Source organism: Pan troglodytes, chromosome 1 (assembly GCF_028858775.2).
Source record: "Pan troglodytes isolate AG18354 chromosome 1, NHGRI_mPanTro3-v2.0_pri, whole genome shotgun sequence".
NCBI classification, from domain to species: Eukaryota; Metazoa; Chordata; class Mammalia; order Primates; family Hominidae; genus Pan; species Pan troglodytes.
The window spans coordinates 39158519-39181608 of record NC_072398.2 but is presented as its reverse complement, the minus strand read 5'-3'; the positions used below and the strand labels follow the sequence as shown (position 1 = coordinate 39181608).

At 37.2% G+C, this 23090-nt stretch overlaps 1 protein-coding gene across 13 annotated transcripts in view; it reads left to right on the top strand.

The window, feature by feature from the left end:
* Positions 1-557: 557 nt before the first annotated feature.
* SYT14 (synaptotagmin 14) overlaps positions 558-23090 on the top strand; it is a 233815-nt gene continuing 211282 nt past the window's right edge. For 2 of the 13 annotated variants that reach the window (XM_063790310.1, XM_063790344.1), the window contains exons 1-3: positions 560-786; positions 15169-15216; positions 15579-15719. Coding sequence is in view for 2 of the 13 variants with exons in the window: in XM_001169016.8 (XP_001169016.3) it covers positions 774-786; positions 15169-15216 (61 nt within the window). In the remaining 11 variants the exon portion in view is untranslated. Of the gene's footprint in view, positions 787-15168; positions 15217-15514; positions 15720-23090 lie in introns of all 13 variants that reach the window. The other 11 variants (XM_063790372.1, XM_063790387.1, XM_063790259.1 and 8 more) reach the window with 10 other exon arrangements.

Below are 23090 nucleotides of genomic sequence, written 5' to 3'. Positions count from 1 at the left end.
TGTGGCAGCAAGGCTTATCAAGAGCGAGGCTAAGGGGTGAAGTGAGTGCGTGCAAGTGAGTGTGTGTGTGTGTGAGAGAGAGAGAGACCACTGCTGTGCTCAGGATTCCTCTCTCCTTTTTGCTTTTTGCCAACTAGCTGTTTCTCCACAGCGGAGATCTGAGACGAGTATGTGGCTGATTCGGGCAAAACAAAACAAAACAAAACCAAACGAAACCAAAACAGACTTCCTATTACCGAATCTGAGAGTCAGTGGGTGGGAATCCTTTTCAACCAAGGAGACCTGTCCATGGTCCTGACCACATCATTTGCCACTCGCCTCCTTCATGGACTCCGTTTGCTCCAAGTACCGGACGGGAGGGCGCCCGGCGCCAGGAAGCTTGGGCTCGGGCCCCCACACGAGCTCGGCGCGCTTCGGGCGGGTCTCGGGCGCGGGCCCGTGGCTCTCCGGGCCGGGCACCTGTTTCGAATCGAGGCGCGAGGCGCGGTGGGGGCGGTGGGGTGGGGTGGGGTACGTTGGGGTGGGGGCGGGGTGGCGTCACGTGCCAGCGGCGGCAGCGGCGGCCCCGGGAAGGTTCCATTTCTTCCGCGGCCCGCACTCGCGGCGCTCGGGGCCCCTCCCTCGCCCCGCCCGCGGCGCCCCTCGCGGCCGCGCAGCCGGGCGACTCCGGGCCGGGCCCCGCCCCTCTCGCTGGCGGACTCAGCGCGTCCTCCGCCAGCCCTCGCGTCTGCTGCCCCCGCCATCCAGTTGGTGCGGTCCATGGCGAGCACATCATGGCGATTGAAGGTAAGTGGAGGCTGACAGCGGGGAGCGAGGACCGGGACCGCCCAGCTGGCGGGGGGCTCGGAGGTGCGCCGGCAGGCCGAGGCGCTGACGGGGCCGCCTCCTGTGGTCTGGAACCGGCTGAAGACGCGCGGGGGTCCTGGCCGCGTCTCGGGAGGCGGGTGGGCGGAGCGGCGCCGCTGGGACGCCGGGCTCGACTGGCTCGCTCGCCCCGGCCTTCGTGGTTTTGCCGGCCTCCCGGCGGCCGCACGCGGGGCAAAGCGGGCTGGCGGGCAGGTACAGCGTCCGGGCCGCCGCCTCCTGCCGGCCGCGCGGAGTGGAGGTCGGGGTGAGGCCCTGCACACCCCACGGGACGGGCTGGGAGGAGCGAGGGGCCACGGGGGGCTCAAGCTGCCCTTTCTTTTCTTTCCCCGGCCGCGGCAAACCATCCTTCCGCAATACCCACCTTCCTGCCAAACTGAGAGTCCAGTTTTTTGTCCCATTCCTAACCCTTCCCTGTGCCCGCTCGGGCTGATGCTGGGTTACACTCTCTGTCCGTTCCCCTTCTGTTTGCTGTTGTAGGGGGTCCAGGAAATTTGGGGTTAGGTTAATTTCCTCCTCAAGTGGTTTTGTTCCCCCCCAACACTCAAAACTGTTTTTCTCCATGAAAAGAAGTAAATAACGTCTTTACAACAAGCACACATTCTTAGAATCCTGCAAATACCAGTCTATGAAGTGTTATGGTGCCACAATGCTCATATTTCGAAAAACAGCTTAATAAAAATTAAGTTCCTAGATAAGGTAGTTGACACTAAAGTGTATTTTTCTCTTGTTCCAGAAACATGTAACTGGGACCAAGTGTCTATATTTTGCCTTGTTTTTAAGGAAGAGATTGTGAGAATTAATTTCACACGTCTAGGATATTTATGTGAAAGATTACATCTTCCAGGCCCTGTCTCTTAGATTAACTCAAACAGTGAAAGTAATTTGTAAATTTTCCCTGTGTGTGTATATTCATCTGTGCGGCTGTGCAAGGTACCTATAGCTATATCATTATTTCTCTACATTGAAAGTGTGTTCCTAAGTAAAACTTTTTAAAGCGTTTCCCTTCTAAGTGATCAATCACTGGTAGTAGGCATCTCTGGGGACTTCTTTTTGTCGGATCATGTGGACTCCAAAGTAGAGTTAGCTGTGTGTTTACATTTAGCTTATTTATTTAAGAGAGGGAGTACCTATTGTATAGAAGACACATTCAGACAGTTTCAAATGTCTGCTTAAGTTAAAATGGTGGGGAATAAGATCTACCTGTAATCTATGATGTTCCTGTTATCTGCAGCAGTACTTTCAACATTTGTTTCCCTCACTGTCCTTTTACCAAAGGTTAAAAATCAAGAAACCAAACCCACTGATTTATGTTGTGTACTTTATTTTCCCAACTAGTTTGTGGTAGAGTTTCTTGTGAAGCCGTGAAACTCTACCACACTACCACACTACCGCACCACGTGAAAGTAGAAAGGTTTAGGCAGAGCATGAGGAAAATCCTTCAGGCAGATGCCATTCGGATATGATGCTATAACTTGTAATTTCTTAAAATCTTTTCAGTTTTTTCCGTTTTTTCTTAGTTCTTCCTTTCTTTCTACTGGCAGTTAAGTGTTACTGATTCATTTTCCATGTCACCTGATGGCATTTTACTCTGCCTACTGCTTAACATGTTTGAAGAATAAGATTTTTAAAATCCTCACATTCTAGAGATTCTTCTGTGTTTGAGATACTCTCATAAATATTTTCATACTGAAGCATTTGCTTAAGGTTTCATAATACAAAGATCAGGAATTATATCTTTTCTAGTTTGGCAAAGAAACTGTAATTAATATTAGCACTTCAGATAAAGATGGCAGTTCGAATTAGCCTAACTGTGCTCCTTATCACATAGTAAAATAGATTCATTATGCACACCCTTCCTAGGCTGTGTTATGAAGTAGAATGAGTTCTGCATGAGACTCTGTACTAAGGACATCTTAAAAATTTAGGGGCCCAAAAGGGCGTCTCATCTTTTCAGTGAAGTGTTTCTTAAAACATTCAGTTTCTTCATTCACCTATTAATTCAGTAGACCTTTTTTTTTTTGTACAATAGCTGTATACAATGTTCATTGCTAGATTCCATGGGGCCAAAAAGATAAATAAGACTATAACCCTTCTCTCAAAGAGTTCATGTTCTATTCGGAGAGACAGATAATTTTAAACATGCAATTACAGTGTAGTGTGAATGCTAAGAGATGGATCATCTTTCCTTTGTATAAAAACATTCAATGATGATGGGTCTAACACTGTTTTTTGGCAGTAATTCTTATATTCATAAGGTCTTTGTATTTGGCCGAATATCTGCCATTCAGTAACGTCTGTCTACCCATCCTAGTTTTGCTTTCTGTGGCAATAAATTAAAAGCCCACTATTCTCTCTATATATGATATCCCTTCTGCCATTTGAAGACAGCTCTAGAGTGTTTTCTAGATAAAATATCCACTTCCCTCCTCTGGATGATCTGTAGTTGTATGTTTTAAAATTTGGAATATAGTAGTGGGCCATTTCATTCCAGTTATACTGTTGAATAGCATACATCAAAACTGTTATACCACTCCTTCACTTATGTGTAATCCTATTAATATAGCTTAACATTAGAATAGGTTTTTTTGGAGCTTCATGTTGGCATAGAGCGAGGCTGTAATCAACTAAAACCACAGTCTCTTTTAGCTTGACTACTCCCTTACTTAGCTAACCAATGTTTTGAACTGAACAGATCGTTTATATCTGTTAAGCATACTCTTATTAGCTGTGGCCCAGTGTTTTAGCCCTTGAGTCTAGACTTTTAAGTACTAAGGATTGTTTTCATTTTCTTCTCTGTGTAAACCTATTTTATAACACAAAATTATTTCTACTAAGTAATCATTCATTTCCTCCTTTTATCAGTCAGATGTGTAACTATTAATCAAAAAAAGAGACAAATGTAAGATGATAGAGTTACCACATGGAGCTAACATAATTCCAGTCAGCGGTAAAGAAGTTAGGCTATATTAGGCAAAGTTACAATTTTTGAAAGGCATTTTGAAATATTGACAATAGTTACACATCCTTACTGTTGGCCCAGTGATCTGGCAATACAAGGTTGGGAATCATTGTTGTAGCCTAGCTTATGAAGTGATGTAATTGCTATCCAGCATATTAATTCTTCTAGTGTTGGCCTCTGTTAATCTGATAGTGTTGACACTTTTTTGTTGTATTTGAAATTTCCTCCTCTCTTGATTACATATTTCTCAGTCTTGTCTTAATCTACCTGACCTAATGTTCTAGTGGCTTCCATTCTTGACCCTGTTGCCATTGTCTGCTTTATACACATTGCCGTAATTGCACGCATTGAACAATTTAGTAATCACTTATTTACAAATTTGTTTTTCCTGTCCGACTGTAAATTTCTAGAGGTTAATGTCTTATTCATTTTTGTACCCCTTAGATTTTGTATAGTACCTGAATACAGTTGTCCCTTGGTAACCGTGGGGGAGATTGGTTCCAGGTCCTCTGGAGATACTAAAATTTAAGAATGCTCAAGTTCTTTATATCATATGGCATAATATTTGCATATAACTTATGCACATCCTCCCATATACTTTAAATCATCTCCAGTCTACTTGTAATACCTACTATAATGTAAATGCTATGTAAATAGTTCTTTAGGGAATAATGACAAGAAAAAAAGTCTGTACATGTTCAGTACACATACAACCACTGTAGGCCTAACTACGTTTTCCATGCACGGTTAGTTAAATCCATAGATGCTGAACCTGTGGATATGGGGGGCCAATTGTATTTTGTATGAACTCAAGCCAAGTTTCTATGCATTGTTTCGTGGAATTCTGAACATCGTCATCATAAATTATGCCATTGTCCAGAAGCGTATTTCTAACACAGAATTTTCCTGACTTATATTTACAAATAGTAGCTAGATACTTTCACATGGATGTCCTCGGCAATCGAAAATGTTAAGCTTAGGATATTCAGAATGTCCCAAAGTTGTCATCACAGCCACCAAACCCAGCCGCCGTGCAAATTTAACCCCCCCGCCACTCTGCAGATTTACCATCTGAGAGGCATTTTTAAGTAACCAGGAATCTGAGTTAAAAAACTGGACACCAACCTTGTGTTATAGTTCACCTCCCACATCTGTTGATAACTAAGTCCTGCCAAGTCTACAATTCAAGTCAATTTGTGCTGCTTGGTGTCTTCACTTTAGCTTATGTCCTTATCGCTCATTAAGAGACTTGCATTAATTTTCTAAGTAGTCTCATTTCCAGTGTTAAGTTTCCTTCCAATTCATTTTCCAAGTTAGTGCTAGTTATCTTCATATTACAAAATGCAAATCTGAGTTTCTTAAAACCTCGAGATAGGGCTGGTCCTTAATGATCTAACTTCCTTCCTTCATCCAGTCCACATTTTTCTTTCTCTTCCATAAGAGTATCAGAAGACTCTGCAAACTGTTTTGCCAAAGTAAAAAATAAACACTTGTTACGTTGCTATATTAACTTTACTTAACTTCTCTGGGTAACATTTTTTAAAAATGTAGAATAAGGTTAAACTAGTGAGAATCTATGTGTGTGTATGTGTGTGTATATAGTGCATTTACTTTTATTAATAATGTACCTTATAGTTTGCTACATACATATATTGTATTTTTACAATAATGAGAAGAATACTGAGATGTTCCTTAAGGTTTCTTTTGGCTCTAAGATTTCTAAGGCAAAATTTAGACTTTCAAAAGCCATTTGAAATATTCAGTTAAAAAACCCAATAGATTTACTTTTGAATAATTTACAGTTTATTCAAGGTTACTTTTCTAACCGACTACACAAAATTAGAAACACTTAGGGAACATTAGAGACACAGTGGTATTTTATTTTTTGTTCTTTTAAGGTTGTATTAGAATGCAGCAGTGCACTTTGGTAGGCTGAGGCGGGCAGATAGTTGAAGTCAGGAGTTTTGAGACCAGCCTGGCCAACATGGTGAAACCTTGTCTCTACTAAAAATACAAAACTTAGCTGGGTGTAGTGGTGCACACCTGTAGTCCCAGCTGCTGGGGAGGCTGAGGCAGGAGAATCACCTAAACCCGGGAGACTGAGGTTGCAGTGAGCCAAGATCGTGCCACTGCACTTCAGCCTGGGCAACAGAGCGAGATTCAATCTCAAAAAAAAAAAAAAAAAAAGAGAGAGAATGCAGCAGTGCATGCCAATGGGGAAAGCAGAGAGAACCATATACTGGCTTAATTTATACAATTCGTTATTTGTTGAGTAATACTATTTGCATTATCAGTTTATTTGAAAATATTATGTTCGCACATAGCATATGTGTGGTAGTATAATAGATTGTTTTCATGAATTTTATTTCCATTTAGCTGACTTTATTCTTTTATTCTTTTCCTCTGAATCCTAGTCGATTACTACCTAATATGAAAGTGCTTACATATGAATAATGTAAGAATGAACAAACTACTATATATAAAACATTTCACGCTTTTGAGTAAAATGATTATATGCATATTTTGTATGTATATATAGTAATAGCTAAATTGGAACCTATCGAATTAGAACCTTTGATTTACCATTTTTTTAGAAGGGGGAAATAGTGACAACTCAGGAAGCTGTTATTAGGAGTTTATGAACAAATTTCTAAGAGCCACACATGTATTCAGAACAATTTCTTATTTTCACATTTTTAGGACTATGTTAGAATTGGTATTCAAGATATTATTTTGAGTCATCATGAGATAGAAGTTTTAATGAATATTAAATTATCTTCAGTATTCTGAACTTAATGCAGTAATGCATATTAGTAGCTTTAAAAAATGATCTGGTGCGGAAGTAAAAAAAAGGTTTTGTTTTATTGTCAGCTAACTAGAAAATTCACTTAAGTAGAATTTTTTGTGAGCACATACTTAAGGTTTTATTGTGTTACGTTAATGAGCATCTAGCAGTCAAAAACATAATTGACTAAACGAATTAAAGAGTAGCTCAAAAGTTGGAAAAATGGATTAATTTGTGAACAGTAATTTAATTTTATAAGATAAAATTTATACCTCTTAGAAAAGACTATTGAATAAATTCATAGGAACTTATGTGGATCAAATGAGATACCATATTTAGCATGCTTTGTAAATTATAAAGTGCTCTGAGATATCGTGAATAAGATCTAGTTAATTTTATGTGATGCTGGAGGGGTAATATGTGTTTCAAAGTGTAGGCTGCTATTTAGTAGAAATATCATAGATGAAATGAGTTTGTAAAAGTATAGAATGGACTTGACTTTTTCAGACTATTTTAATTCTACAGTAATTGCATAGCAACAGCAAAAAGTAAAGGAATTCCAATCTGGGAGGATAACTCCCAGAGGGTTGGAGGCCTGAAGTTTTTTTTTTTTTTTTTTCTCTCTTTTTTAAAGAAAAAATTCAAAAAAGAGGACAGGTTAAGAAGTATGAGAAAGTTAAACATTTATTTTGGAATATTTACATGGGAGAATGCTTGAAATTCAATGATAACTGTAGAAGAGAAGAAAACATCTCCAGAGCCTGAATTTCTTTGAATTTTATATTCTACTTAGTGAAGAATGCAAAGGGAATTAACTTTTTTTGGGTGTTTGCCATGGGCCAGGCAACATATATTCATTTTCTCAATCATGAATAGCACTGCTTCTCCCTCTCTTGTCTGCAGCAGACATCTGTTTTATTAAGACATCTTTTTTCCTGCCAGTTGTGGACTTGGTTTCAGAATCCTTGGCAACACTACCCTCCACCCCCACTCCAGCAGCTACTCCCAATCCATCAGAATTAGTATACAAGATGAAAGCTATTTTCTGTCCTGAGGTTATTGTTACTATTTTATACATTACTTTAGCTATTATTTTTACTTACTCCAAAGGTTAAGTAACAAGCACAGGTTTGCAAAGACAGTACTAGGTGATGCTGACTTTAGAATTGAAGTCTGACTCAATTCAGAAGCAATGATCTTTATGTAACACTGTGTTTTAAATTGGTGACCAAAATTGGTATTATTCCTTGAATGGTCTAATTAGGGACAAAACTAAAAGATGTCTAGAGGTTAGTGATGATGGTCTAAGTGGATTAAATTGGTTGGGGGGAGTTGCATTAGTAGTTTCATGCTTATGATGTACAGTGTAGGTGTCTGCATAAGGATTAGCTATAAAAGAGTTTATAAATGTAAGCTAGGTGATCATTTAAAGGCTCTGACTAATGCATGTGCTTTGGAGAAGAATCTTTAGATGAGATGGAATTTAAGACATTTCTAAAGTAGCCTTTCAGTGTTTGACCAAGAAGAAATAAGTAGAACCTGTAAATTGTGGTGATTTAGGCTAATGGTCAGAATAAACATGGTAGACAAAAAAATACAGTTGATTTTGAAAAGGACTCTTAGATCCATTTTAAAGGAACTAAATTTTGGGGTTTAATTCCATTTTTGTGTACAGGCATACCTCCTTGCCCTTCATTTTGTTGTAAATTCACAAATTTGCATTTTTTACAAATTGAAAGTTTGTGGCAACTCTGTTGAATGAATCTATTGGCACAATTTTTTCAACAGCATGTGCTCACCTTGTGTCTCTGTGTCACGTTTTGGTAATTCTTGTAATATTTGAAACTTTTTCATTATTATTATATTTGTTATGATGATCTGTGATCAGTGATCTTTGATGCTACTATTGTAATTGTTTTGGGCGCTACGAGCCATGCCAATATAAGATGGCAAACTTAGTTGATAAATGTTGTGTGTGTTCTGATTGTTCCACCAGTTATTCCCTCAGTCTCTCTTCCTTTCCTTAGGCTTCCCTATTCCCTGAGACACAACAATTAATAACCCTACAAATGTTCAATGAAAGGAAGAGTCACATGTCTCTCACTTTAAATCAAAAGCTAGAAATGATTAATCCTAGTGAGGAAGGCATGTTAAAAGCTGAGACTGGCCAAAAGCTAGGCCTTTTGTGCCAGTAGGCGAAGTTGTGAATGCAAAGGAAAAGTTCTTGAAGGAAATTAACAGTGCTACCTGCTGTAGTGAACACATGAGTAACAGGAAGGCTTAACAGCCTTATTGCTGATATGGAGAAGTTTGAGTGGTCTGGATGGCAGATCAAACCAGCCACCACATTCTCTAAAGCCAAAGCCTAATCCAGAGTAAGTCCCTCACTCTCTTCAATTCTATGAATGCTGAGAGAAGTGAAGAAGCTGCAGAAGAAAAGTTGGAGGCCAGCAGAGGTTAGTTCATAAGGTTTAGAAAGAAGCTATCTCCATAACATAAAAGTGTGAGGTGAAGCAGCAAGTGCTGATAGAGAAGCTGTAGCAGGTTATCCATAAGATCTAGCTGAGATCATTGATGAAGGTGGCTACACTAAACAACAGATTTTCGTTGTAGGTGAAACAGCCTGTTAGAAGAGGATGCCATCTAAGAGTTTCATAGCTAAAGGGGAGAAGTCAATGCCTGGCTTCAAAGCTTCAAAGGACAGGCTGACTCTCTTGTTAGGGGCTGATGCATCTGGTGACTTTAAGTGGAAGCCAGTGCCCATTGACGATTCTGAAAATCCTTGGGTTCTTAAGGATGCTAAATGTGCTCTGTGTGTGCTCTACAAATGGAAAACAAAGCCTAAAATTTTGGGGTTTTAAATGACAGAACATCTGTTTACAGCATGGTTTATTGAATATTTTGAGTCTGCTGTTGAGTCCTACTCAGAAAAAAGATACCTTTCAAAATGTTACTGCTCATTGACAAGGCATCTGCTCACCCAGGAGCTCTGATGGAGACGTACAAGGAGATGAAGGTTGTTTTCATGCCTGCTAATACATTTATTCTGCAGCTCATGGATCAAGGATTAATTAAGACTTTCAAGCTTTATTATTTAGGAAATATATTGTGTAAGGCTGTAGCTGCCATAGATAGTGATTCCTTTGATGGACCTGGCAAAGTAAATTGAAAACTTTCTGGAAAGGATTAATCATTCTAGATGCCATTAAGAACATTTGTGATTCATTAGAGGAGGCCAAAATATCAACATTAATAGGAGTTTGGGAGAAGTTGATTCCAACTATCATGGATGACTTTGAAAGGCTCAAGACTTAAGTGGGGGAAGTCACTACAGACGAGGTGGAACTAGCAAGAGAACTAGAATTAGAAGTGGAGCCTGAATATGTGACTACCTTGCTGAAATCTCATGATAAAACTTGAATGGATGAGGAGTTGCTTATATGGATGAACAAAGTGGTTTCTTGAGATGAAATATACTACTGGTGAAGCTGCTATGAACATTGTTGAAATGACCAAGGGTTTAGAATATTATATACACTTAGTTGGTAAAGAAACTGTAGGGTTTGAGAGGACTGACTCCAGTTTTTAAAGTTCTACTGTGGGTAAAATGCTATCAAACAGCATTGCATGCTACAGAGAAATGTTCCATGAAAGAAAGAATCCATCAGTGTGGTAAACTTCATTGTCTAATTTTAAGAAATTGCCACAGCCACCCCAACCTTCATCAACCATCACCCTAATGGGTTCACAATCATCAACATCAAGGCGAGACCCTTCACCAGCAAAAAGATAGGACTTGCTGAAGGCCTAGACAATCAATAATTTTTTTAGCAATAAATTATTTTTAAATTAAGATCATACATTTTTTAAGACACAATGATATTGCACACTTAATAGACTACAGTCTAGTGTAAACATAACTTTTGTATGCACTGGGAAACCAAAAAGTTTATGTGACTTGTTTTATTGTGATATACACTTTATTGCAGTGGTTGGGAGTCAAACCCGTCGATATCTCTGAGGTATGCCTGTACCTGGATGTATTTCGATGGGGCTGCCATGTAACTACATATTTTCCTTCTGTAAACATGTGTAAACATGTACATATATTGTAATGATCCTCTTGTGTATTTTTTTAAAATCCCAGTTTCCAGTTACAGTCACACTTATGTGTATATTCATATACAAACACACATGCACACAATCACAGCACACGTGTGTGCCCACACACATCTATTTTCTCTTACACCCCTTATGCCAATTGTAGAGGATTATGCCAGTTTACATTTTGCTCCTACATGGGTTTGCCTGAGGGAAAAGATGGTAACTTTGACTAAGCTTGTCACTTTCTGTTTCTCCTTTCCATGTTGCTGAGATGATTATTTCAAAAGCAATGCTAGTATTATCTCCGCAAGTATAGTTTTTATGCAGTTCTATTTAAATTACCTTAAAGGATTGGAAAACAATTTCATAACTTTCATTGTTTCATAAAAATGAGGAAAAATCAATATTTACTTTCCAAAATACATTAAATATAATGTTCTTTTTTTTTCTGACAATTAACTAGTGACCTTGAGCAACTTTAACTTTTGGGCGTCTCCATTTATCTATAAAATTATGAACTAGACAAATGTAGTTCTGAGTTGTAGTGTCTTCTGTTCTGTCATTCTAATATGGTGTCCCGGTCTTCATTTTCTTGAATTAAATTTGATGTGTGGAAAATTGTATTTATACAGGAGTTCATTTTGGGGGTGATTATTTATTTTAGTGGAAGATTAGTCTCTTTCCAAAGATACTGGCTAAGTGACCAAGTAAGCATTCCCTCTTGTGCATTACACTGTTAAAAGCAGTACACCACTTTTTAGATAACCACCACATCTAAGTCAAGGTATGTCTGCAGTGTCTTTCTTGCCTCCTGATTACAAATTTAACATTTCTTTTGGAAACTTTTCAGATTTACTTTTCAAGACAAAATAGACATAAAATTTGTACAAAGTTCAACATATCTCTAACTGAAAAAGTATTTAAGCCTTTGACTTCCCAACAGACATATACATTAAAAAATTTGCATTTAACCTGGAGAATGCATGTTTTTTTCCTTACACTCCTCCCAGTCTTAGGAAGGATTGGGGATAAAAGGAACACTAGGCTGGGCGTGGTGGCTCATGCCTGTAATCCTAGCACTATGGGAGGCCGAGGCGGGCAGATCATGAGGTCAAGAGATCGAGACCATCCTGGGCAACATAGTGAAACCCCGTCTCTACTAAAGATACAAAAATTACCTGGGCCTGGTGGCGTGTGCCAGTAGTCCCAGCTACTCGGGAGGCTGAGGCAGGAGAATTGCTTGAACCCGGGAGGCAGAGGTTGCAGTGAGCTGAGATTGTGCCACTGCACTCCAGCCTGGCGACAGAGTGAGACTCCGTCTCAAAAAAAAAAAAAAAACACTCAATTTCAGTTTCCAATAATGTAATAAATTTATATGACTTTTTTATATTTCTTCTTTTGTGTTTTTAAAAGCAGGGTTTTCTTGAATTTTATTTTATTGTCTGGAATGTATCCTTAGTATTCCTGTTCATTTTCATAAGAATAGTGATTGCTTTTAAGTTCCACATGTACATCAGTGAAGTCTTATTTGTTGGTTAGAATTTAGGGGACAAATACCAAGAAAGGTCATGCATAGTCTTATTTGCTTGTTTGACTTTTGTGGGTACTTGGACAAATTTGGCAGCTAATTGACTGTAAATTTGAAATATAGTGATTATTCGAGTAACTTAAAAAATTTAAGAGGTTCTTTTATATAATATAGATAAATTGAATGCTTTTAAAAGTGGGAATTGACTTTCATTATCATTCTGCAGTTCTGATAAACGTCTTAGAATGTAGTAGTTTTTATTGTTACTGTACATACTAAGCCTTGTAAAAATAATGCTGTTACAGTTAAGATTAGGTGTATGTGGTAAAACCTAATCAATTTATATTAAATACGGGGGAGAGTTTAGTTCTAATTACAGGCTTTAAAAAGTACAGCCTTTTTACATGAATTAACTATGTAACTCAAATTAAGTTACGTGTGTAACTTCTAGAGAATAAGCCTTAATATGTATGGAGAATATTTCTAAGTTACCTATGAAAACATCATAGGCCTCAATATATTAATACATTATAGTTATGTTATTTTTATTACATGACCCTTCTAATGTCTCAAAAATAGCCTTTTGTCATAATTTGGTAAATATCCAGTCATTGGACTAGTATCTCCTCAATTGGAAAGAACTGTAGTACGTAGGTGTATTTCATTCTAGCCTTTCAGCAAGTGATCTGTGGGTAATACTCCAATTAGCACTCTATTTTTTACACTGGGGTTTTGCTGAATAATTCATTTATAACCATAGCTTTAAGTTAGGTGTTTCTTCTTGCAAAGCCTATCTTCCTGATAATCAGTGGTTATTCTGTATTTTTAATAAGAAAGAAGCAATGCCATTGTTACAACCAAGTCAGAATGAAGATCTAACCTACTTTGGTGATAGAAATACTATTTTCTAGTTTTTTTAGCTTGCTTCTCAGATGACCTACTTTTTTTAGTGGATATCATGGTTTTTACTTCTCATGTTATTTCTGTAGGATATTTCTGTTTCTTATAACCAAGCTGCTTATAATAAGCTTCTATGCTAAACTGAAATGATTATTTAATATTTTCATTATGGAAAGTTTAAAAGTAATTCACAACATGATTATAAGGTCATACATATATGGAACACTACAAAATTTTATTCAGCTTACATTAAAGTAATGACATGATTCTGAGTGAAAGAAATATGTCTACATGGTAGTAACTAATAGAGAAAATTACTGTTATAATAAATTAGAATATTCAAAGTATGTATTTATGGGGTATAATGTGATGTTTTGATATATGTATACATTGTGAAATGATTAAATCAAGCCAATTAACATATCAGTCACTTCACCTTTTTTGTGATGAGAACATTTAAGGTCTATTCTTTTAGCAATTTTGAAATATACAACACATTATTAATAACTGTAGTCACCATGCTGTGCAGTAGATCTCTAAAACTCCTCATCTGTCTGAAACTTTGTACCCTTTGCAGTATCTCCCCTTTTCCTATCCTGCCCCTCTCCATTCCCTTCTTCTCTCCCACCTCTGGTAACCACCATTCTACTCTACATCTGTGAATCTGACTTTTGTAGATTCCACATACAAATGAGATCATGCAGTATCTGTCCTTCTGTGTCTGCTTTCTTTCACTTAGCATAATGTCCTCCGGGTTCATCCATGTTGTTGCACATGACAGAATTTCCTTCTTTTTTTAGACTGCATAGTATTCCACCGCATATATTTACCACATTTTCTTTATCCATTTCCACCATGTGCCATTATCTTTTAAAGTTAAACATGCACTTGCCCCATAAACCCAGCTGTTCTCCTCGGAATACATTTAGAAGAAAGGCACGCACAGCACACATGTGGGAAACAGAGACATATGTTATATAAAAAGGTTCATAGCAAAATTAGTCACAGCAAACCCAAATCAATCCAAATGTTTATGAACAATAGAATTGAAATTTATGCATATGTATGCATGAATATATGTGTATATATGTATATTTATACACAATGGAATTCTATATGGAAATGAAAAGGAATGAGCCACAACTACAAGTAATAAAATAGTTTGATCTTACCAACCTAATATTGAAAGAAGTAGGACTCAAAAATGCCCACTTAACAATTCCACTTGTATAAATTTTTTAAGCAGACAAAACCAAGCTGTAATGATAGCACTCAGGAGATTAGGTACTTCTGGGGCACAAAGTAGTGCCTAGGAAGATGAGTAAAGGACTCCTGGAATGCCAGCAAAGTTCTGGTTCTTGCCTTGGTTTTTAGCAACTCGGGTGCTTACTTTGTGACAATTACATGAAAGTTTTATATATTTGTGCACTTTTCTGTATTTTTGGTTTTTGGCCCAATAAGTAGAGATTTTTAAAAAAAGAAACATTACAAAAGACTCTTTCCAAAAAAGAATAATCAAAATATCTTTTAAAGTTAAGTTTGTTTTTATCATACTATTAAATTTGTTTTACAAATTTATAATAGTGGGTTGTTGGAGAATATACAATATGAGCATATATGATAAAATATAAATAGTAACTTTACAGGATTGACCTTTCAATAACTTAACCTGTGTATGTTAAGGCTCAGATACAAAAGTGGGTCCTCTCTTACAGTCTTTCCTTCTAGACGATGTGAAGAGATGCTTGGGAAATATTGATGTGATTTCTGCTGTTGAGAAGCTTGCCATTCAAAATCACATACTTGAATGAAGTGTCTTCATTCCGAGACTTCCTAAGACCTAATTTCTGGGTTGTTCCAGAAAATTTTGATATTAGGCTATCATATTCATTTAGTTAAGTATAAAGAGAAGAGTTAGGGAAACTTTTTCTGAGGTCACTTTTAGGTGCTAATTTAAAATGATTCTTTGTAACAGATTCATGCCACTTTCTATGTTTTTAACTTCCCATGAACTTTTTTTAATAGGTGGAGAGAGAACCTGTGGAGTACATGAACTTATCTGTATTAGAAAAGGTAAGTCATTGCTCTGCATGGCTATTTAAATACTAAATGAATACTTTCAAAGTATATAATAGATTTTAGTAGGATGGTGGATAATTTGTATTTATAAAGTGTAAATTTTAGTAAATATTAACATTTGTCTTACAGACTTAAGCATTAGTAAAGTGCATATTACTTATTATGTGATTATTGAGAGTTGTTGCTTTATATTTAGTTTTGATGGGCTAACAAAGCCTGGTTTCTAGCATATTGGTTGTTAGACATGGTGAAGAGGCAAAGAATGGAGGGTTTGATTTTTGTTCCCTTTCAGAATCTGGAATCTGAGTGCATGCTGATCTCCCATTGACTTCTGTTCTATTACTGTACCCCATCAGAGAGATGTGAGGAGTTGGTTGAAATTCAAATCGGGAACATATCCAAAGACCACAACATCCTTTGACACCAACAACTGTCTATGCTTCCTTAGAAGGAGCCACCTGACAACTGGGTGGTTCAACAAAGTGGCCCCAGGAAAGGTAATTCAGTTACTAGGTGGGAGGCAAGGAATCAGGTATTCTCTAGATTTGGAAGAATCAGGAGAACCTTGGGAGTCCCCACAACTCCTTATAAGTAATCACAAATCTATGAAATCATATGAAGGAAAGATATTCCTGGGGAGGTCAGGGGAAGAAATCCTCATAAATTTACTACTCTTGTCTCTTTTTAAACTTGGGGCACTTTCTTTTCTTGCATCTCTCTTCAGACTCACTTGGCCCTCCTGAGTCTAGCCAACTAACAGCACTCCTCCCATCCCTAATATTTCACTTTAAGGAAGTTTGGAGCAGTGTCATTATTTGTGATACCTGGGTATGAGAGGCATGGCAGGAAAATATCAGCATATTTTCAGTAAGTCTTTAACAGCTCTGAAAAGCCTCAGCTTCTTTAGACTTGAAAAAATTTTTAATCCTTTTTAGGTGAATTTATGTGACTATTGTTGATATGGTCATACTAGTTTATCTGTGAGTCATTGCATACAATTGCTGTTCATTTAAAATCTTCTTCCTTTATTATAGTTTTTCCATATACCTTTTCTCTAGTACCACAAAGGAGGAAATTGAAGTCAGTTTCGTGAAATCTCAAATTTAGGATTGTGATTCTCATGCTATAACTATTGTTGATTTGTGCTTCTTACCTAAAATGGAGGTAGGGGATAGACAAATTTATGCGTTGTTTTATTTCTCTACATAAACATTTGTAGTTTTCTGCTGTATACATAAATCCAGAATTACTAAAAATGTTTAAAATAATTTTGTAGTTATTATCCAGTCCCACTAAAACTTTTTAAAACTTTTAATTTGCTGGGATAGCCAAGGACACAGTAAAGCTTAGTTGGAGTCAAAAGCTATTAAAGATGTGGTCAGGTGAAAAGAGAATCAAAACAAGAGTAGAGACAGCTAGAAGTAAGAAAATGAAAATGTTTAGAGGGTCTTTTGTGGCTACAAAGGGAACAGAAAGCTACAATGGAGAAAATTAGATAAGGATAGAGGATGGTGTGAATATATCTTTTTTTTCCCATGGCTTTTTTATTGTTGTTGTTCTTTATTGCTGTCTCTATTCCTATCCGGGTAGTTCTCAAAGTATGCTTTGCCCAGATTTCTCTATATTAGTCTAGCTTTTTTGCTGTCTTCCATTTATCTATAGAATTTTAATTCTGCATTTAAAAATTTATTCACACCATAGGCATGACGTGGAAAAGTATCTGAATCTCTGTTTATCCTCTCAGCATTCAGTACAGTGAATATTTCATAAGTATTTGAATATTTTTGGAATTAATGCTCTGAGCTAAAGCTTTTTGCATTTTATCCTAGACTTCCATAGAGTAGATCATATGAAAGTTATGTAGAGTAATTATAATTAGTATCAGTGATTATTCTAATGAAATGACATCTCTGACATCACAACCTCCTTTTTTCTTTCTCTCTTTTTTTTTTTTTTCGAAGACAGATTCTCACTATCTCCCAGGCTGGAATGCAGTGGTACGATCTTGGCCCACCGCAACCTCTGCCTCCTGGGTTCAAGCTATTCTCATGCCTCAGCCTCCCAAATAGCTGGGATTACAGGCGCACGCCACCATGCCCAGCTAATTTTTCTATTTTTAGTAGAGATAGGGTTTCACCATGTTGGCCAGGCTGGTCTCGAATTCGTGGCCTCAAGTGATCTGTCCACCTCGGCCTCCCCAAATTCTGGGATTACCACCATGAGCCACCGCACTCGGCTAGACATCACAACTTCTTTTTACCTCTTTGACTGTTTCTGTCTCTTTTGCTAGCCTCTCTCCCCTGTCAGACCTCTGATTATGTCATGTACCAGGGGTTTGGTCCTGGGCTTACTTCGTTTTTCCATCTTTTACTCTGATTTTATCTAGTTCTGTTGTTTTAAATGCCACACAAATCCAGTTCTTGGCTGTCTGAGCTCCCTCATCTTTTATCAAATGAGTTACTTGATATTTCTATCTGGATGTCTGTTAGAATAACAGCTTGACACGTTTAAAATGCAAGGCTTGATTTTCTTACCTGAGCCTATACCTTTCTCAGTTTTCTCCCTCTCAGCTAATAAATAGCACTGTCTACCCAGTTACGCAACTCCTAACTTAAGAATCATCCTGTATTTCGCCATTATTATTGTCCACATTTAATTTATTAGTAAGTTCAATCAGTTCTACCTGCAAAGTATATTTTTTAATTTATCCTCTTTTTTTTCATCCTGCTGCTGTCATTGTAGTCTAGTTCTCTGTGTTTTTTGCCTAGATCACTGTCATAGTTTTCTAACTGGTTTCCCTACTTGGCATTTTTATCTCCTTTCACTAAGTATTAGTGATTTTCAAAAATGTAAATCAGGCCAACCACTTTGCTTGTTGAAATTTTTCTATGGATTCTCATTATACCTCAAATAAAAGTATCTTACCCTGATCTACAAAGACATTATAGTATCAACTCGGAGTCCAAAATGTCATCTGAATATCATCAGTTCAAAAGTCTCATTATCTAAATCACTTACATTATGTATGGGTGAGACTCTGGTTGTAATCCATTGTGGTTCAAAATTCCTTTCTATCTGTGGACCTGTGAAAATAGAAACCAAGTTACCCTCCTATGCATTTCTTCAAATCTCATTTCCCTAAGTTGTGTTTCAATTTTGGTTAAGTCAGTTTTCAGAACTTACATTTTTATGATCAATATTGTTTGCAGTAAAGCCATATTATATCATAATTATATTTCCTTTTTTATATAGTTTTCATCTTAAAATATCCCTTCTTTCAGATTGTAAGCACCCATCTTAACTCCTCATTAACCATGGTTCAGAATCCACTCTGATTTCTCTGTCATTCTTATTTTTCTTCTGCTACCACCCTTCCCCCTATATTGAAGTATACGTCTCCTATATCATATATCCCTAGAAAAGATTTTTCTGCTTCCCTAGGAAATAATTAGTCAACATATTGTATTACTCAAGGTACTGTTAGCTGCTGCACTGAACAAACCCCAAACAAATAATGACTCAAACAGGATAGAGGTTTGTTTCTCTCTTTTGTGAAGTTTAAATCAGGTATTACTAGTTGCCATAGAACACTCCTTCAGCAGTGATTTAGGGATCCAGGCTCCTAGCTTGTGGCTCTGGCATCTTCAGCACATGGCTTTGGAGGTTACTATGTTCATCTTCATTAAGCAGGGAGTGTGGGGGAAAAAATGGGGAAAGGAAGATTGTGTGTAGGAGATTTTTATGGGATAGGCCTGGAAGGAAAGTACATTCCTTAAGATTACCATGTCAATAATTCAGTCACAGGGCTACATCTGTAGTAACTTCAAAACAGGATAGGAAGTGTTAGTGAGTCAGTGAGCCCAAGAAGTACAGCAACCTATAGTCTGCCATTTATCAATTAATCTACCCTAATATGAAGTGCTTTCCTTGCCATAGTCTTACATGCTCTATATATGCTAATGGTGACCATCTGGATAAATTTCTTCTAGAGGTAGGTATATAACTTAAAGGTGTGACTTCAGTGAGAAAATTTAAGGCTAGGTAGAAGGGGAGATTCATATGGAAAGATGTAATAGGGTTGTTTTGTTTTGTTTTGTTTTGGAGGGGAAGGGGTTGTGAATCCTCTGATTTTGTGATTGTCTTTTGTCTCTTAGGACCCTACACCCTTTTTTTTTCATTTCCCCTTCACCACCTGATTGCTGAAGGGCCTTTTCCCTTCTGCCTTTTTTTCTTCTGCAGAAGCTATGTACAAAGACTGCCTAACTACCCTGTTAAGTTATGCTTGAAACTAACTTATGCTGACTGAGTTATGCTGAAAGTAACTCACATGTACTTTCAGAGTTCCTTCCCTGTAGGCTGTGCTGTCATCTACCCAGTTTTGTTATTGCCGTTGTTAGTATTTTCAGATTTAACATGGACTTTCCTTTCTAACTTTAGCCCCCATTGCTGTCTTCTCTCTTCTGTCTCTCTGGTAGCTTTTCTCTTCCTTTGTTTACGCCAAAGCCTTTCCCTTTTGTTTGGGTGGGGTGGGAGCACGAGAGATTGCACCTTATGATTTGGTTAAGTTTTCTGTTTTTACTCGTGTTTATTTTGAGATATTAGCATTCTCTGTATTCAGATTATTCTGAGGATATAGTTTTTATGTGGCTTTACTTTTTTTTCTTTTTTTTTGAGACAGTCTCGCTCTTGTCACCCAGGCTGCAGTGCAATGGCATGATCTCGGCTCGCTGCAATCTCCACCTCCTGGGTTCAGGCGATTCTCCTGCCTCAGCCTCCCAAGTAGCTGGGATTACAGGCATGCATCACCATGCCCGGCTAATTTTTGTATTTTTAGTAGAGACTGGGTTTCACCATGTTGGCCGGGCTTGTCTTGAACTCCCTACTTCAGGTGATCCACCCACCTCAGCCTCCCAAAGTGCTGGGATTACAGGCGTGAACCACCCCGCCCAGCCTGTAGATTTTTTCCTTCTTGTTTTGTAGATTTACTTTTTCCTTCTTGTTGTATCCAGTTTTGGGGAGGTAAAACTGGGAGACATGGAGTTAGGCAGATTCCATTTTTTTCAGATACTTAGAAATGTCTATGGTATGTTCATGAACAAAAATTTTAACGTTAATTTAGTCTAACTTCTTAATATTTTTTCTTTTCATTCTTTTCTCTTTCTCCCCCTCCTTCCTTCTTTCTCTCTGTCTTTCTAGTGCTTTTTGAGATGTTTTGGGGAAATCCTTCCTTAACCCTAAGATCATAGCAATTCTGTTACTTTAAGAGGTTTAGTCTTGCTTTTTATATTTATGTTATTAATCCATCTGAAATTGATTTTTTATATGGTTAAGAACCTAATTTCATTTTTTTAATGGTTAAGTAGTAGTTCCAGCACAATTTACTAAGTATTCCAAACATTTCCCACTGAAATGCAGTGCCACCTCTGCTACCTCTGTCGAGTTTTTATCAAGTTGGTCTATTTCTGTTCCATTAATCAATTTACCTATTCCCTAACAGTGTCACTATCTTAATTATTGAAGTGTTGTGATTCTTGTTATCTATTAGGACAAATTCTTGTTATTTTTCTTCTTCAGTAATGTTATAGCTATTTCTGGGCCTTTGATTTTCCATATAAAGTTTAGAATCAGCTTGTCAAGTTCCTTAAAAAAAAAAAGCCTTTTTGGAATTTTAATAGGAATTGCTTTGAATCTCTAGATCTATGTGGAGACGATATCTTTAAAATACTGAGATTTCTTATTCTTGAACATGGTGTATCTTTGCATTTGTTTAATGCCTTTCAATAAGGTTTTGAAAATTCCTCTATAATGATCTTGCATTTTTTTAGATTTATGTTTAGATACCTTATATTTTTTGTTGCTATACTAAATGAAATTTGTTAAGGGAAATGCAATTAACTTTTCTAAATTAGTGTTATATGTAGCTATGTTGCTAAACTATTTAACTATTTCCGTAGATATTTTGGGTTTTCTCAGTAAACAGTTATATCATCTTCAAATAATAAGTTTTTTAATCTTTTCTAGTTATACTTTTTATTTCTTTGGCAGCTTCCTCGGGAAAATAAACAAAATAGAACTAAAAGGATACTCTATAATCCTCTTCCAACTGCTTGACTAAGCATGATCTTATAAATGGACAATAACAAGTGTTGTCAAGGATGTGGAGGAATTGGAACTCCCATCTATTGCTGGGAATGTAAAATGGTACAGCAACTTTAGAAAACAATTACAAAGTTCCTAAAAAAAAAATAGAGTTACCATATAACCCAGCAATTAATACTGCTAGGCCTGTACCCAAGAAAATTGAAAACATATGTTTATACAAAAATTTGTAGATGAATATTCACAGCAAGATTATTCTTTTTTTAAATTTTTTATTATTTTTTTTTGAGACAGAGTCTCACTCTGTCATCCAGGCTAGAGTGCAGTGGCGTGATCTCAGCTCACTGCAACCTCCGCCTCCTGGGTTCAAGTGATTCTCATGCCTCAGCCTCCTGAGTAGGTGGGACTACAGGTGTGTGCCACCACACCCAGCTAATTTTTTGTATTTTTAGTAGAGATGGGGTTTCACCACATTGGCCAGGCTGGTCTCAAACTCCTGAGCTCAGGCAATCCGCCCGCCTTGGCCTCCCAAAGTATTGGGATTACAGGCGTGAGCCACCACACGCAGCCTGGCAACGTTATTCTTGATAGCCAAAAGGGAAACAACCTAAATATCCATCAACTGATGGATATCAACTGATGAATGAATTAAATAAAATGTGGCATATTGACACAGTGGAATATTATTCATCCACCAGAATAAATGAATTATTGATACAAGCTACAACATTGGTGAACCTTGCCAACAGAGAAAGAAACCAGACATAAAAATTGTTTCACTCGCAAACAGTGAAAGAAACCAGACACAAAAGGCCACATATCATGTATATAGGATTTCATTCATATGAAATGTGTAGAATAGACAAATCTATAGAGACAGAACGTAGATTAGTAGTTGCCAGGGCTGGGGGAGGGGAGAATAGGGAGTTACTACTAATAGGTATGGGTTTTTCTGGAGAGTGATGAAAATATTCTGAAATTAGATAGTGGTTGCACAACTCTATGAATATATTACAGAACACTGAATTATGCACTTCGGTGAATGTTGTGGCATATGTGTTTTATCTCAATAAAAAAAGCGTCTGCTTACATAGTGTTTTATTCTTAACCAGCTCCTCTTTTTATGCAAAAGTTTCCATTACCTGAAATTCTCTTCCTTTGATATTTATTACTTTAGATTTTTTATGTCTTTATGAACCTAAATTAAAATAATGATATACCTGAGACAGGTGAATGTATATACTAATATATGTTAATATGTCCAAGTCATATTAACCTGGAGGGTGGTTTGTAGTTTTATGGCACAGTACTCTCTATTGTCCTGGCCTGTTAGTATTTTTATATACTAAATCTATCTTTATGGCATTACTTTATTGGGTATTCACAAATCAACATGTAATATCCCAGTATAAATGACAATCTGTTTTTGGAAATTGTAGAAAAAAGTCTCTGTAGTGGTTAGAGAATAGGAGATGATCAGTGGTTAACTTTGTTTTTTCAATTTAGGAAAAATATATGCCTTTTTTTAAACATTGAAAACAAAAATGACTTTACTGAATCCATTGGGAAGATGTATAGAATGTTTAAATTTATTACCTTCCATGTTTTTCCTTGACTAGAAGGAAGTCACTTATTTAAACCACTAAAATATAAATATCTGAGCATACTTGAGAAATAGTAGCAAAAAACAGCTTTCCAATCTTTTCTCCCATTTGAATCAAAGATTGTCTTGAAGCTAGGTTGGCCACCTGTGGTTTTTTGAATGCTGC